The sequence below is a fragment of the Nipponia nippon genome, unplaced genomic scaffold (assembly GCF_047370975.1).
Source record: "Nipponia nippon isolate SJK-2023a ecotype South Korea unplaced genomic scaffold, ASM4737097v1 scaffold_10, whole genome shotgun sequence".
In the NCBI taxonomy this organism is placed as follows: domain Eukaryota; kingdom Metazoa; phylum Chordata; class Aves; order Pelecaniformes; family Threskiornithidae; genus Nipponia; species Nipponia nippon.
In genome coordinates, this window is record NW_028262291.1 from 27,803,474 (window position 1) to 27,817,562 (window position 14,089).

General features: G+C 46.5%; 1 protein-coding gene across 5 annotated transcripts in view; it reads left to right on the forward strand.

Annotated features, from left to right (window-relative positions):
• The window catches only part of ARHGAP1 (Rho GTPase activating protein 1), a 28,010-nt gene that overhangs the window by 6,480 nt on the left and 7,441 nt on the right, over nt 1-14,089 (forward strand). For 4 of the 5 annotated variants that reach the window (XM_087746150.1, XM_087746151.1, XM_087746152.1 and 1 more), the window contains exons 4-8: nt 5,230-5,259; nt 10,545-10,632; nt 10,887-11,018; nt 12,601-12,687; nt 13,338-13,436. In XM_087746150.1, the coding sequence (XP_087602276.1) occupies nt 5,230-5,259; nt 10,545-10,632; nt 10,887-11,018; nt 12,601-12,687; nt 13,338-13,436 (436 nt within the window). The remainder of the gene's footprint in view (nt 1-5,229; nt 5,260-10,544; nt 10,633-10,886; nt 11,019-12,600; nt 12,688-13,337; nt 13,437-14,089) is intronic. The other variant, XM_087746155.1, reaches the window with a different exon arrangement.

The following is a 14,089-nucleotide window of genomic DNA, read 5'->3' on the forward strand; positions in this document are numbered from 1 at the left end:
CAAACTTCTTGAATGTTTGCAATATGTGTAATTTTCCATTGACCTTGGTTAAACTTGCATTCCTTCTTGGCTCTTAGTGTCTTGATTATATTATTAGCAGGACTTGGTTGCTTTTGCTGAATTGTTTTAGATGTGGCCCTTGACGATACCCTGAGCACAAGATGTGTTTTTTGCATGATAATGCCACAGAAATTACCGAGTTATGGCAGTACAGCTGCAAGGTCCTCAGCTGAGTGAGTAATCCACAGTAGGTCTGGCAGCTCTCTTATATCTGAATGGCCAGAGCTTGCCATCCTGTCCAGAAACAGCATTTACAGAAATCTGAAATTTCTAATAAACCATGGCCCATGGTGCACTGCAAGGAAAGACCTGATCATTCAGGGTCACGAGCATTCGGATTTTCTCTGTGTGGTTGTCTTATCCATATTATTTTAATTACACTAACCCTCGGCGATTTACTGATGGGACCTCCATAAGAATTTTGGGGGTAGTTTTTAGGTTGCTGTGGTAAGTCTGAGGGAAAGGTAATCCCAGTTTGTCTTGCATTCCTTGTTTAAAAAAAAAAAAGCGCCTCTTCAACCTGTAGGGACTTGATTCACGCTTCCTCCTTGATTATCTGTAGCCACCTCCTACCCTTCCTATTGCCATTTCTCTGTGCCTTGGTCCCTGCCCCACATGTGAATTTGCAGTGAAGCAGAGGCACAAGCTGGAGTCCTCCTGATTCAGGGTTGGTCTGCAGCAGGGTTTGACCACAGAGGGAAGATTCTCAGTCATTTACCTTGGTAAGAGTTGTCCTGACATCATTCTTTTCTGGGCTGTCTTCTAGAATGAGCTTTCTTTCTCCTAACCTCTCATGTTACATCTTTTGGGGAGGAAAATGATAATGGCAAACTCACATCTCTGTTGTCCTTTGTCTCCTGCATGCCTCTGGCTGCTCAGGTTGACAGGCTAGGTGTTTAGCATTTGGGCCATTATGTCCTGTAGCTTTGCCACAAGTGCTTTCATTTGCAAATGTGTTACTAACCTTCTTTTGCATGGGGCTGGAGTTTCAAGACTGGGGTTTATAGAGGTCTGCACCCTGGTCTCCCTACTGCTGGAACTGGGAAGGGACAGATGTGTGGATTCCACCATTTCAGTCATAATAGCTAGACCATTTGGAATGTGAATGGCAGAGGTAACTGGTGTTTCTGGACTCTGGGAGCTGGTGAGTTAAATGATACTGTTGTTCACTTCAGACAAAGCTCCAGACAAAGTGCTTAGCAGAGAGTTTAGATCAGAGACATTGATAAGACTGGAATGTCAGCCCAAGCCAAGGATATACTTTGTGTGCTGCCTCCTGACGTAAGCACCAGTCTTTCTGTGGGATTTCTGTTCCGAAATAACATTTTTTTTTTTTTCCCCAAGCTCTCTGAATAGAGTATCACTCCAGTGGAGGTGTGTCTCAGTGCCTGTTGGAATGCAGCCATTTGACACGTTAGTCTAGGATAGCAAATGAAGAATTATCTAACTTCCTGAAAGGATTTTGGGGTGGTATGATGGCTGACTGGGAGGCGCGCCTGCATTCTGAAAAAGATCTCTTCCCCATCGTGGTTTAAGTTTGTGTTTCTAGTGAGCTCTCTGTCCCTGTCGTGTCTCTGAATAGTGCAGAAGCAGCTCGGAGAAGCTTCTGTTGTTGGCTGCTCCTGGCCAATTTTCACCAGTAGGTGGTTTATCTGAAAGCCTGTGATTGTCCCACACACAGAACGTGGGGCAATGCCTTTCTTGGCGTTGGAAGAGCTAGTAGCACGGATCCAGACAGTGGACTTGCTGCCCCATAGTTTTGAGACTCGCTAGTGTCTCATCTCCTGGAAGCAGGATTTATGAAGTTGATCAAAGGGGCCTGACTTGTAATCTGGGCTCTGGGGTGAAGCTGTTTGTTCAGTTTTCTTGGTCAATAATTAATAATGTTAACTGTTTGGAAAATCAGACAGGGTCATGTTCTCTGGGCTGTTAGAGGCAAACAATCTGGGAAAATCTGGAAAAATCCTATTAGAAGTAGCCTGGAGAATAAAAATCTCACTGGAGGATTAATATGAAACTGTTTCGATCTGGCTCTACTGACAAGTTGTGCTTGTCAGCACCTTCAGGTGCAAGGAATGCTCGCCACGCTGAGCCTGAAACAAAATAGCTCCACCCCGGTTCTCTTGTAAATATTAGCAAACGGCAGCAGATCAAGGGTAGTTTTATCCATTCTGCTGACTTATGAGCTTTCTCTTCTGTGTCCTTCCCTGTTCTGCTCTTCAGAGCAGAAAGCATATGGGGAACTCTGTTCCTGCCTTCCCTGAAATATATTCTGGGATGATGATGCTATTTTGAGACAAAACCAGAAGGCTGGTTCCCATCCTCGGGCTGAACTCCACAATCCCAGGGTTATCCTGTGTGGTCAGAAAAGTAATTGCTTCTTGCAGGGTCGGTTCGTGGTGTTAATAACTTACGAAAAGCCCAGTTTTGATGACAAAAAGTTAGCACACTCAGTTTCTAGCTGACCCTAATTTCTGATTCAGTTCAAGGCACGCTGGATTTGAATATCCTGGCTATCTGGCCTAAAGAGGGAAAATAATATCGAAAAACATTTTGCAGAATTTGCTAGAAAAATAAGGGGTTTGGTTTTGTTTTTCACTTAAAAATAGTGCAGCGTTTTCATGGAGACTTTCCTTTGTGCCCTATGCTCCTGTGTCTTCTGGGGACTGGGATCTTCCTGGAAGAGGCTGTCCATGGGGAAGGAGCAGGCATGTTATTGCTGTCCTGTGTGGTGGTCTGTCACAGGCAGATGGCAGCAAGAGGCATCCAGGCTACAGTTCTGAGGGAGTACTGTGGCATTTTTATGAATCAGAATATTTTAGTTTTGGGAAACCTTCTTTTGGTTCTGGGATTCAATGCTTTTCTGAAGGAAAGAGATGATACTCTGCCTATCCTTTCAGACCTGCCTTAAGGTGTGTGTTTCTGGACTGTTTTACGCAGGCTCTAGAGAGGTCTCTGTGTGGTTGTGTTCTTCTTGACTCCGAGTTCCTCTTTTTGTGAGCATTATAGCAGAGAAATTTGTCCTTACACATGGCTAGAAGTTGGAGCGGAGGTGGCTCGATTTCAGTGCACAAACCACTTCTGCAAAGTGTGTTTTTTTTCCTTGCTCACATCACATAGTGTTTGGAGGAAATGCAGACTTCTGGTTGAAGGCTGTTGAGGAACTATCCCGAATTTCTGTTACATTTAAGAGTTTCTGTATCCTCCTGCTAATTCTTATATGGTAAAGGTGCTGCTTCCATTTCCTTTGGGGTTGAGGCAGACTAGGGTGACATAATCTTGGCCTTGAATTTCAGCAGAGGCTGAATTGCAAGAATATGGTAGATAGTTAATAACAGTCTGAAGGAGGTCTCTGGAGATGGCAGTGCATACTGGAAACCTTGCGCTGTGCGGGAAGAGCAGGGCTCTTGGCAGCTCTCTGGCAATGTGTTCCTTCCTCGTTCTGTCCAGTCCAAAATACTGCTCTTGCCTTTGTGGTCAATATGCAAGCCTGTAGCTACGAGGTGCATCAGCATTCCCATTTTACACAATAACTGGCTTTCTTCCTTTTGGGATAAGAAAACTGGGGCTTAACATATGAGTGGCATATGAATTTTCCACTGCTGTGGAGGCTCGAAGTTGTAGCAGTTGTCAGGAGACTGGCCATCATTATTTACTTCAACTATGTGGTCCCTGCCCAGTAACTTCAAAGCTTTGCTGTAGCTCAGAGCGTGTTTCTGCTAGTTTTTGTGGGAAATCTGCTGCCTGACACCATTAATTGGCAGTCTGCAGGGCTGCCCTCGCAGAGAAGGCGTGATGCTAGTGTGCGTAAGACCTGCGATTGAAGTGGGAAAGCAAGGCGGAGAGCTGGGGGTGTACCTTCTTGCGTGTTACTAGACTGAAACTGCAGTTTCAACAGTGAATCTTTTTTCAATGGTGAATCCGGTACCAAACCTACCTGAAAAACATTGTGGCTGGTTGTTGGCTCCAGGTGCCAAAGTTGTAACTAGGGCTGATGATTTGCTGTTGCTGTGGGTGATTGACATGGGGAGGTAAAATTGATCTTGGAGCACCAGTAGGTGTTGTTTCACTAAGCAGGCAAAGGTAGAAGTTGCAGAAAAAACTTGTGTTGAAGTATGTTGTAGTGTGTCTTTGGTGGCTGATAGGCTCAGCAAAAGCCTCTGATAACAAGGGTCCTTTTCCCTTCCAGTATGGTACATTATTATTGGCTCCATTAATACAGGGTGCCTGCATTTCTGCTGCTTTTGACTGTAGTTTCTGGCTTTGACTTTTTTTTTTTTTTTTAAGAGTATTTCTATGATATGGAATGATAAGTTGCTTCTGTAGAATTTGGCCCATCCAAAGCAAGCCCAGCTTGTGCACCATGTTTTGACATGCGAGATCGAGGGATTGGAGAGTTCCTAAGGGATTCTACATTTCTAAGGGAGACCAAGGGAATGGAGAGTTTCTTTCTAGAGCCCTGCTCTGCTCAGGCTCCTGTCTTGATAGGCCCATGTGGGTCTGTTGAGTATATAGCTCTAAGAGTGATGGAAAGGGGCTGGGTGTGGCAATAAATGCCTTTGTAGACCCCTCCCTGCCCAGAGAAACCTTTTTTCTTTTTTCTAATTGGCAGTTTATTTTTTTATTCAGAATCTACTAAACTTTTTTTTTTTTTTTAAAGCTATGGGTGTGTTGAAGGTCTAAATTGTCCCCTTCCTCAGCTTACTAGTGAAATTTAGCTTCTTGCAAAACAATCTGTTGGATGTGTTATTCATACGGTATGATCCCATTCTCTGTACACTTCTGAAGTTGTTCAAAAGACTTTGACATTCAGAATTAATTGAGTTTAACCCTTTTAAAAGTGACAGTACGGCAGTTGCCATGTTGGTGGTAGGGGAAGTGTAACAGTAAGGGCCAGAAATTTGACTGTGATTATACAGAATTAGTTGCAAATTCAAGGAAGAGACTCGGGAATCACAGGTAGCTGTTACTCCTCTAATTGTTCGATAAGGTTGCTTTGAAGAGGAGCATGGGGGAAAGATGAAAAGGAAGGAGCTTGACTACTGCAAGAGAGCAACTAAATGCATCCCAGCGGCAATCTGACTAGACTCTGAGACTTTATACTCAATATTACTTTCTGGGAAAGGGTGCGAAGCTTGGCTTGCTATAACTTTGTTTCTGTTCCTCCAGACCAGGGTGCACTTGATGGGGCCCAACCAGGTAGGTAGATTTTTTGTGGCACTAACATTTGGTACTGTAGATCATGGTATTCCTTTAGCATGACTGTGGCCTGTAGCTGGACTGTCTCAGGGGAGCCCAAACTTTGCTCAGCCTTAGACTGCACTGGCAACTTTTCAGGAGTCGAAAGGCTGCACAAAACTGTCATCTGAGGGCTGCATCTCTGCCTCAGGCACAGCAGAATCATCTGAGCCAAATTTGGCGTGTGGGCTTCACTTTGGGCACTTTGGGGCTCTTGGGTCTCAGTGTAAATCCCGTTCCTCTTCTGTCATGGTGGTGGCCTGCTTGGACCAGTTCAGTTTGAACTCAGATTTACCTCGTTGTCATGTGTGCTTTGGAAGTTCATCCTGGGATTGCTTCCTATTCCTTCATATGATCTGCTGCTGTGCTCATGTGCTAAGCAGCTGGCACTTAAACTGGATTCTCCAGCTGAATGCAACGGTTATCTATTTCTTCTCTATTTGGCTGCAGAGATACCGTGTTTTGGTAACTTGTTCCTCGTTCTAGCCTGAAGCAGTGCTAGACTGCTCTGTGCTTGCTGAGCATTTGTTAATACTCTCTGGACTTCAGTCCCAAGCCTGAAGAATTTGCCTGCTGGTGCTTTCACACTTCTCAATGTAGATGAAAACTTCTTTTGGTGTGAAATTCTTTCTGCTGTTTCTGAACAGCAGGCCGAGATCTTTGCACAGCCCATGGAAATGCTGATCCTCACTGCCTCCTTATGTGGGCTCTTCTCCCCCATTTGCCATGCTTTCAGGCATCCTCCTATTTTCCATTCTTTAATCTGACCCTTTAGCATATTTTGTATCAGTTAGAGCTGTAGTCACTTGGTAAGGCTTTATGATTCTGGCAGTGTTTGGATATTGGGCATATATAGGTGGAAGATGTCATGTATTAAAATACTTCTACTTTGAGCTCCCTACTTTCTTTTCCTGAGGGGCTAAATCCACTTTGGAATTCAACAGACAACTAAAATCTACTATACATAAACACTGCCCAGCTGTGTCATAAGCTTGGCAGGAACCTGAAATTAGATTAGAGAAGTTTTTTACTGACAGTGGCTCTGATAAACATCCCAAGCTTTGTAAAACTTGTGTAGTAATGTTCCAGAATTATGTAGTGGTGTCCTCTCCTTGACCCTGAACTCTGTTAACTTTGCTGTTTTACCAATAACACTAGCTTTTGGTGGCAAGTTCTATCCGTCTGCACTCTCTCAGTATCAAAGTACCAGGATAATCCCATTTGAATCTTTCATCGAGGTGGGCCCTCAGGCTGAGGGTACCTGATGAAGGTAGGAACGAGCAGGGTCCCTGGACTGCAGTTATGCTGCCAGTGAGTAGTATGACAACCTCCAATCATGGGATAAAGGCTAACAGATGAAATATTCAGGAGAAATACCTAGAAAAACATAGCAGGATTTGCAAGTCAAGCATGTATTTTCCGTGTTGGCTGTACAGATTCATTTAATGGAGAGTCCTGTCTCAGGACAGTACTGCTACATTGACATGAATTTCTGCTCTGATACGTTTGTATTGCTGCAGGTTGCCATCTGAAACATTAGCCTCAGTATTTAAACTTCAGCCCTTTTAGAAGTATGGTCCTGCTCTGATGGCTTGGAACCACAGCAATGATGTTGCTTGCCCCTTGTCTCAGAAGTGCGCTGGAAATGCTGCTCTTCGGGTGAGACAAAAAACTGAGTTTGGGTCTTAAAAGCACCATAACAAGGGTTTAGGAGAATTAGTTTGTCCATCAGTGCTAAAAGTTAATATCTCTTTAGATGAGCAGCTGTCTTGACTGGAGAGGCTTTGCATATTGGCTGCTGTCTTGCTCTTTTTCTGGTAAAAAAAAAAAATCTGAATTACATCCTATAAGGAGGTAGTTTAATTCCAGTGTAGATTGAAAATATTTTTTATGTATGAACTTAAAAAGGTACGCACATTGTTGGGGTGCTCTGTGAGTACTGATGGTATATAATTGCTTCTTTGTTGGTTTGTTGTTAACTATTGAGCATTCCTCACCTGGGAGAAGTAGGAGACAGCCTGAGAAGCTGAGTGATTACCTCATGGTCTATAGTGGTGTTCAATGGAAACTTTAGCTATTTGCAATTGCAAACAAGGGGTGAAAACCTAGATACATAAGATTAATACTGCAAACAGGAAAGCAAACAGTACAAGGGATGGAGCGTCTGGGAAAGATGAAATGTGATAAGGATCTGTTTGGGTCGGAGTCAGAGAGGCCACCTGCAGACAGCCGAGAATGGTTCTTGTTTATAAATTGGAACAACTGATTGTTCAGCTTTGATGCTGAATTTTGAATTTTGTCATGTCTGGAGGAATCAGACTGATCTGACATATGTCAGGTGGAAACAAGATTGGCAGTTGGTTGTTTTGAAAGTGTCTGTGTTGACAGGCTGAGCTCAGTGTGATGAAACTGGAGTGAAACCCAGAACTCCGTAATGGGCATGCTGGTTCCTGTGTAGGTCTCCTGCATAAATTCATTCTGATTTGGAAGGCAAAATGGGCCACTCCTTTCTTCAGTCATCCAGGGGACTATAGATTATCTTCTGGTGTACTTGGCCCTGGAAATTATCCAGGGGAAACATGCCATCTCCCCTTTGGCAGAATCATGGATTGTCTGTTTTTTCTTTACCAGCGATCCCAGACCTTTTCACCAAGGCTATATAAGGAACAAGATTCTAGACTTTGCATAGACCCTGCCATAGGGTTTCATGTCATTCCAGAGGAGGGTGTTTAAGCTATGTCGTTCCTGACTTTTGACTTGTCAGGTCTGGAAATCAGTGCCCGGGAGCCTGAACTGAGTGTGTGGCCACCCACAGCATCGCAGGAATGTGGTGCTGTACTGCAGTTCTTCACAACCAAGGCCTGCCTTGATCAAGCTTGCAACCTGCTTCTGGCCCTCAGACCATCCAATCGGGTGTGAAATGCAGCCTCTCAGTTAACTGAAGATAGCATCTATTCTGACTTTAGCACAGAGCTATGATCTGCAAAGATCTCTAGTCTTTCTGACCATTCTCCTTCATCACTACAAAACTCAACAGATTCTTGGATGCTACCATCTTCTTGCTGCTTTGTGCAGGCAGGACCCTTTGTCTTCCAGATGAAGACATACGAGTGGCTCAAGACGACTGTGAAGAGTCACAATATGCCATATTCCCTGCCCAGGACTTTGTAGCCTGGACCTTTGTTTTATAGACAGCTTATGTGCATTAGACCCAGCCCTGAAGCTCATAGCCCTAAAGCTCCCAAGAAACTCTGGGTTAGGCAGAGAGTGGGCTACCGTGGGATATGGAATGTGATGTTGGTCTTGTGGCCTGGCTGTGACTGTATCTGGTTGTTCCAGATGAGCCTTGCATCACTCTCTCCTAGTCCTGCATTCTGGGTCATGCGACCTCCCTAATCGCCCCTTACCTCCGCATGTGTATGTCAGTGTGATGGCCCATGCCACCCCTTTCCTGGTCTGTACCTAGTGCTGCCTCAGTGTCCCTAGCTTTTGTAGAGGTTCTGGCTTGTGTGCATCAGTAAATTCTGTCTCTTGTGTTGTCTGGTGAGTGACTTGAAAATGGGACTTGCGAGGGAAAAATACAAGTGAACAAGTAGCAAGAGAATCTGTCCTTCTGGCCAGGATGGGGGTAAAAGAGGGTTAGTGCCATCTTAATGTCATGGCTGGTGTATGTGAGTTCTGTGGCTGCTGTTTGCGGCACCAAGTGGTCATCCACTACTAACAAGCCTCAGATTTGCTGTTTGGGGTTCAGTTTGAGATCTCGGTTGCTGCATGGCAAGTGTAACCAAGTGGTAGTTGAGGGCCAGAGCCCGTGCAAAGGTGAGAAAATGGCTGTATGCTCTGAATATTGTAAATCAGTGTGGGGAAAAGGGTATATTTCAGGAGGAATGATGTATTGCAGGGCTGTCCTGCGTAAGTAGCAATCCTTGCTGCTTTTCTGTGCTGTCATCTGTATGAAGTGGTTGTGCCATAGGCGAGGAGGGAGGGAGGGTGTTGTTGAGTATAACCTCAGTAGCCCCTTCCACTGCTCCATGCTCTTTCTGCTTGACAAGAAAACACAGCTCTTGGAGCAGGGTGAGTAGCAAGAAAGATGGGAAGACTTCAACCCTTCACACTAAAGGAACCATTTCCTCTCCACTGGTGCTAAAAAGCAAGTCATCCTTATGGAAATGGATTGGGTGTTGTCTCTGGGACAGAACCAGACTTTCCCTCAAACTCCGTTATGTCCAAAAGATTTGTGACCTCGTTCTTACTTATCTAAATCTCTCAGTTCCCCTAGCATGTTGGCTAAGCTTGTCCGTGCCCATCCGCTCAGGTTTTGTTCATGGGGCTGAGATCCCTGCTGACGTATGAAGATTTGCTTTGGGGAAAACTTGGCTTGTTGTCTCTGAAGCCTCAAGTGGTGGCTGGGAGTGTCCTCCCCGAGATGAGGATGCTTTATGGGTTATTTGGCTGCAGCGTGATGGGGTCTGTTTTCTGCTGGGTTTTTACATAGAATGCTTTGTTGTGCCGCACTTTGCAGCTCCTTCCAGCTCAGGTTGGAAAAATATCTCTGTGGATGGAAAATCTAGGAAGCAGTGAACAGCTGGCTCTGCTATCCCCCTGGAGAATCCAGCAGCCCTACCTGGTCCATCTGTAGAAGAGGCTTATGGTGATGCTTGCTTCTCATCTCTGGGATGTGGCTGGGACTGCCCTGTTTCTAGGAAATTTCTTGGTTTCCAGGGTATGAAATGGCTTCGTTCTGTGTGCAGGACTAAGCTTCAGGTGAAGCAAGAAACAAATGCACCAGACCACAAGCGGTTAGTCTGGGACCGTGTGCAGGATGGAAAGAGTGGTTACTGTGCCTGTGAGGGGCAGTTTTCCCTGTGCCTCCCTGGGCACACGTACATCAGGAGCAGTGCCCAGTGGCAGCGCTGCTCTGAGCACTCTGCTCTGTACTTGAGGCCTCCATCCCGGCGTGCCCCAAGGCATCCTGGCTTCCAATCCTTCCTCTTCTTTCAGGGCTGGAGCATGGACTCTGTTCTCCATTCACATTGTTGACTTGCCAGGCCCTTGGTGTTCAGGTTTCTGCTTCCATACTAGGTCCGTGGTAACTCTGCTGAAAATCAGGTTTAGCTTTGCTGGCAGCTGTAGCAATCCAGACTTCTGCCTTGTTTTCGCGGTTTCCCGTTTTCTGTTTACCCCTTGCTGCCAAGACCACAGTGTAGTCCTTAAACTCCCTGTAATCTCTGGCATTTCATCTGCAGGTGATGATAAATATGGAAGGAAAGTCATTTTGTTCAGTGCCTGCCGGATGCCCCCAAGTCATCAACTTGATCACGTGAAACTGCTGGGGTGAGTAGTGTCTTAGGAGGCTGCTGTTAACTCCCTGTTAACTCCTTAAGCCTGACATAAGTCCCAGGTGCAGGATTCCTGGGGCCAAATCTATCTGCAGTGGCTTCTTTAGCTGGACATGTCCTCCCAAAGTGCTTACCTCCGTTGCTGGGGATGCAAATCCTCTGTTATGGCATACAAAAATGAGTCCCAAAGGGAGGAAGAGCCTCTCTGTGGCAGAGCGTGAAGTGCGTTCAGCAGTTGTCTCTTCTCAGGTACCTGAAATTCACATTGGACCAGTATGTGGAGAGTGATTACACACTGGTGTACCTGCACCATGGCCTCACCAGTGAGAACAAGCCATCCCTGAGCTGGCTGCGGGATGCCTACAGGGAATTTGATCGCAAGTGAGTAACGCTGCAGCAAGCAAGGATATAACATGCTGTTCTGTAGCCTAACATAAAAGATCTTCCCCAGGCGCCCCATGTAGCTTGGTGATCGTAATTTACTATCACTTATTTCTGCTGCTTATGGAGGTGGGTTGTTGTTTAACGCAGGCTGAATCATGGGATAAACAGCTACTTCTGTAGCTTGGGTAAGTGCATTGTGCACTGGGTTAAAAACTGGCTGGATGGGCGAGCCCAGAGAGCGGTGGTGAATGGAGTCAAATCCAGTTGGCGGCCGGTCATGAGTGGTGTTCCCCAGGGCTCAGTACTGGGGCCGGTCCTGTTCAACATCTTCATTGATGATCTGGATGAGGGGATTGAGTGCACCCTCAGTACGTTTGCAGATGACACCAAGTTGGGTGGAAGTGTCAGTCTGCTGGAGGGCAGGAAGGCCCTGAAGAGGGACCTGGACAGGCTGGATCGTTGGGCCGGGGCCAACTGTATGAGATTCAACAAGGCTAAGTGCCGAGTCCTGCACTTGGGTCACAACAACCCCATGCAACGCTACAGGCTTGGGGAGGAGTGGCTGGAGAGCTGCCTGGCAGAAAAAGACCTGGGGGTGTTGGTTGACAGCCACCTGAACATGAGCCAGCAGTGTGCTCAGGTGGCCAAGAGGGCCAATGGCATCCTGGCTTGTATCAGGAATAGTGTGGCCAGCAGGACCGGGGAGGTGATAGCGCTCCTGTACTCGGCACTGGTGAGGCCGCACCTCGAGTACTGTGTTCGGTTTTGGGCCCCTCACTACAAGAAGGACATTGAGGTGCTGGAGTGTGTCCAGAGAAGGGCAACGAAGTTGGTGAAGGGTCTAGAGAACAAGTCTTACGAGGAGCGGCTGAGGGAGCTGGGGTTGTTTAGCCTGGAGAAGAGGAGGCTGAGGGGAGACCTTATTGCTCTCTACAACTACCTGAAAGGAGGTTGTAGCGAGGTGGGGGTCAGTCTCTTCTCCCTAGTAACAAGCGATAGGACGAGAGGAAACGGCCTCAAGCTGCGCCAGGGGAGGTTTAGGTTGGATATTAGGAAAAACTTCTTCACCGAAAGGGTAGTCAGGCATTGGAACAGGCTGCCCAGGGAAGCGGTTGAGTCTCCATCCCTGGAGGTATTTAAAAGACGGGTAGACGTGGTGCTTGAGGACGTGGTTTACTGGTGGACTTGGCAGTGATAGGTTGATAGTTGGACTCGATGATCTTAAGGGTCTTTTCCAACCTTAACGATTCTATGATTCTGTAGTTACATCCTTTAGGCCAACAGGCAAACAGCAAAACCAGGACCCGGTGCAAGTGTGTCAGCCTCATGGTATAATTGTTGTTTCCTGGTGAGACTGCTCACTGCTTCTTGGTGAATCTTGGAATACAGTAGAGTGTGCCCTTAGGCTGCTGAGTGGCCTGACACAGGTACGAAGCATGGGAGAGCAGAGGCCATGGGTGCTGGGGAGTGGTGAGGCTCACTGCAGATGGAATGGAGCACCCAGGGTGCCTTAATCTTGTGGAAAGGTTGGTTCCTCTGCTTAAAGTGCAGCTCATCCTTACTTAGCTTGTCTTGACAGGTACAAGAAGAACATAAAAGCCTTGTATATTGTGCACCCAACCATGTTCATCAAGACCCTGCTGATTCTCTTCAAGCCTCTGATCAGGTAGGAAGCGCTATAGGAGGCTCACCCACATCCTCACACTGCAGGGGAATAATGGGGCATTCTCAGTGGGGCACAAGATGAGCCCAGGCTGCCAAACCTACCCTGGAGTCTCTCACCCTATGCTATCTCCTCCTGTTTCTGAGCTCAGAAATATTCAGACACAAGAAGTACTGCTTTGGGAACCTACAGAGTTTGCAGCTCTGTGCTGCTCCCTTTCTGTCCAGCTAAGTAGAATTAAAGTGTTGCTCTTTAGCAGAAGTAAAGGGTTTGCTAATAATGAAAAAGGAAGTGAGAGCATCAGTCCAAATTATATTTAATTCATTGTGTTGATGCTGAAATCCTAACTCTGTGAAATAATTGACAGTAAAACTTTCTCCAGCCTACTGCTGAACTTAGGAAGGAGAAATCCAGCGTTTTAGGGAGCCTGCTGCTGCTAGGGCTTCTAATGTGACTTGGAAAGTCTTGGCATCTCCTGGTGAAATATATGGAATTGGAGAGCTATGTGGGCAACATCTCTGCTGCTTAACCATACCTGCCCCTTTGCCCCATTGATGTCTCTTGCAGACCCCTGCTCTCCTTGCCTGTAAGAAGTCTGTTCTGATACTGGATTTCCTGATTCCTCACATACCTACTTTTCTCTTGTTTTTCAGCTTTAAGTTTGGACGAAAGATTTTTTACGTGAACTTCCTTAGTGAGCTGGAGGAGTATGTGAAGCTGGAACAGTTGGGGATCCCAAGCCAAGTGCTGAAGTGAGAATGCTGCCTGTCTCCCATTTCCTTAGGGCTCTGTGAGAGGGGACTTTTCTGGAGGAATGGCAAGGGGAGGACGAGATTGTTCCACTCAGGCTGTGGTTTTGGAGGGAGTGGTGACAAATGGCCTTAAAGACTTGTTTCCCTTCATGCTCCTTCCTGTGTGTCCTTGGCCCCAGTGCCCAGTTCTGTCCTTGAGTTAAAAATCCTCCTCCAGTGGAGCACCAATCCTGTCTCTCCCACTCACGCCTCCGGGGCTTTCTGCAAGCTGCTGACCTTAACACTGACCTGGAGCTCGTGGTGCGCATCTGCTGCGTCTGAGCACCTGCTTTGCTCACTCTGCATAGTTCAGCTTGTCTTTGGGTCTTCCCACAGTTGCCACAATCTCGGTCCTACCAGCTTGATTCCCTGTCCCTCTCACACACGCGCACTGTCTCATCACAAGCAGTGCTGTCCTGGCCTCCTGCCCATGCTGTCTGTCATCTTCAGCTACTCCAGCTCCTGATTCCAGATAGATATTCCTTTCTCCCTGCTTTTTTCTGGCAACCAGATGTTTGTTCTTGTTACCCCTGTGCTCCAGAGCTGCCTATCCTGTTTTTGCATAGGTGGAATCAACCATGCTAGGCTGGAGCTGTTATCAGTGGGTGTGCAGT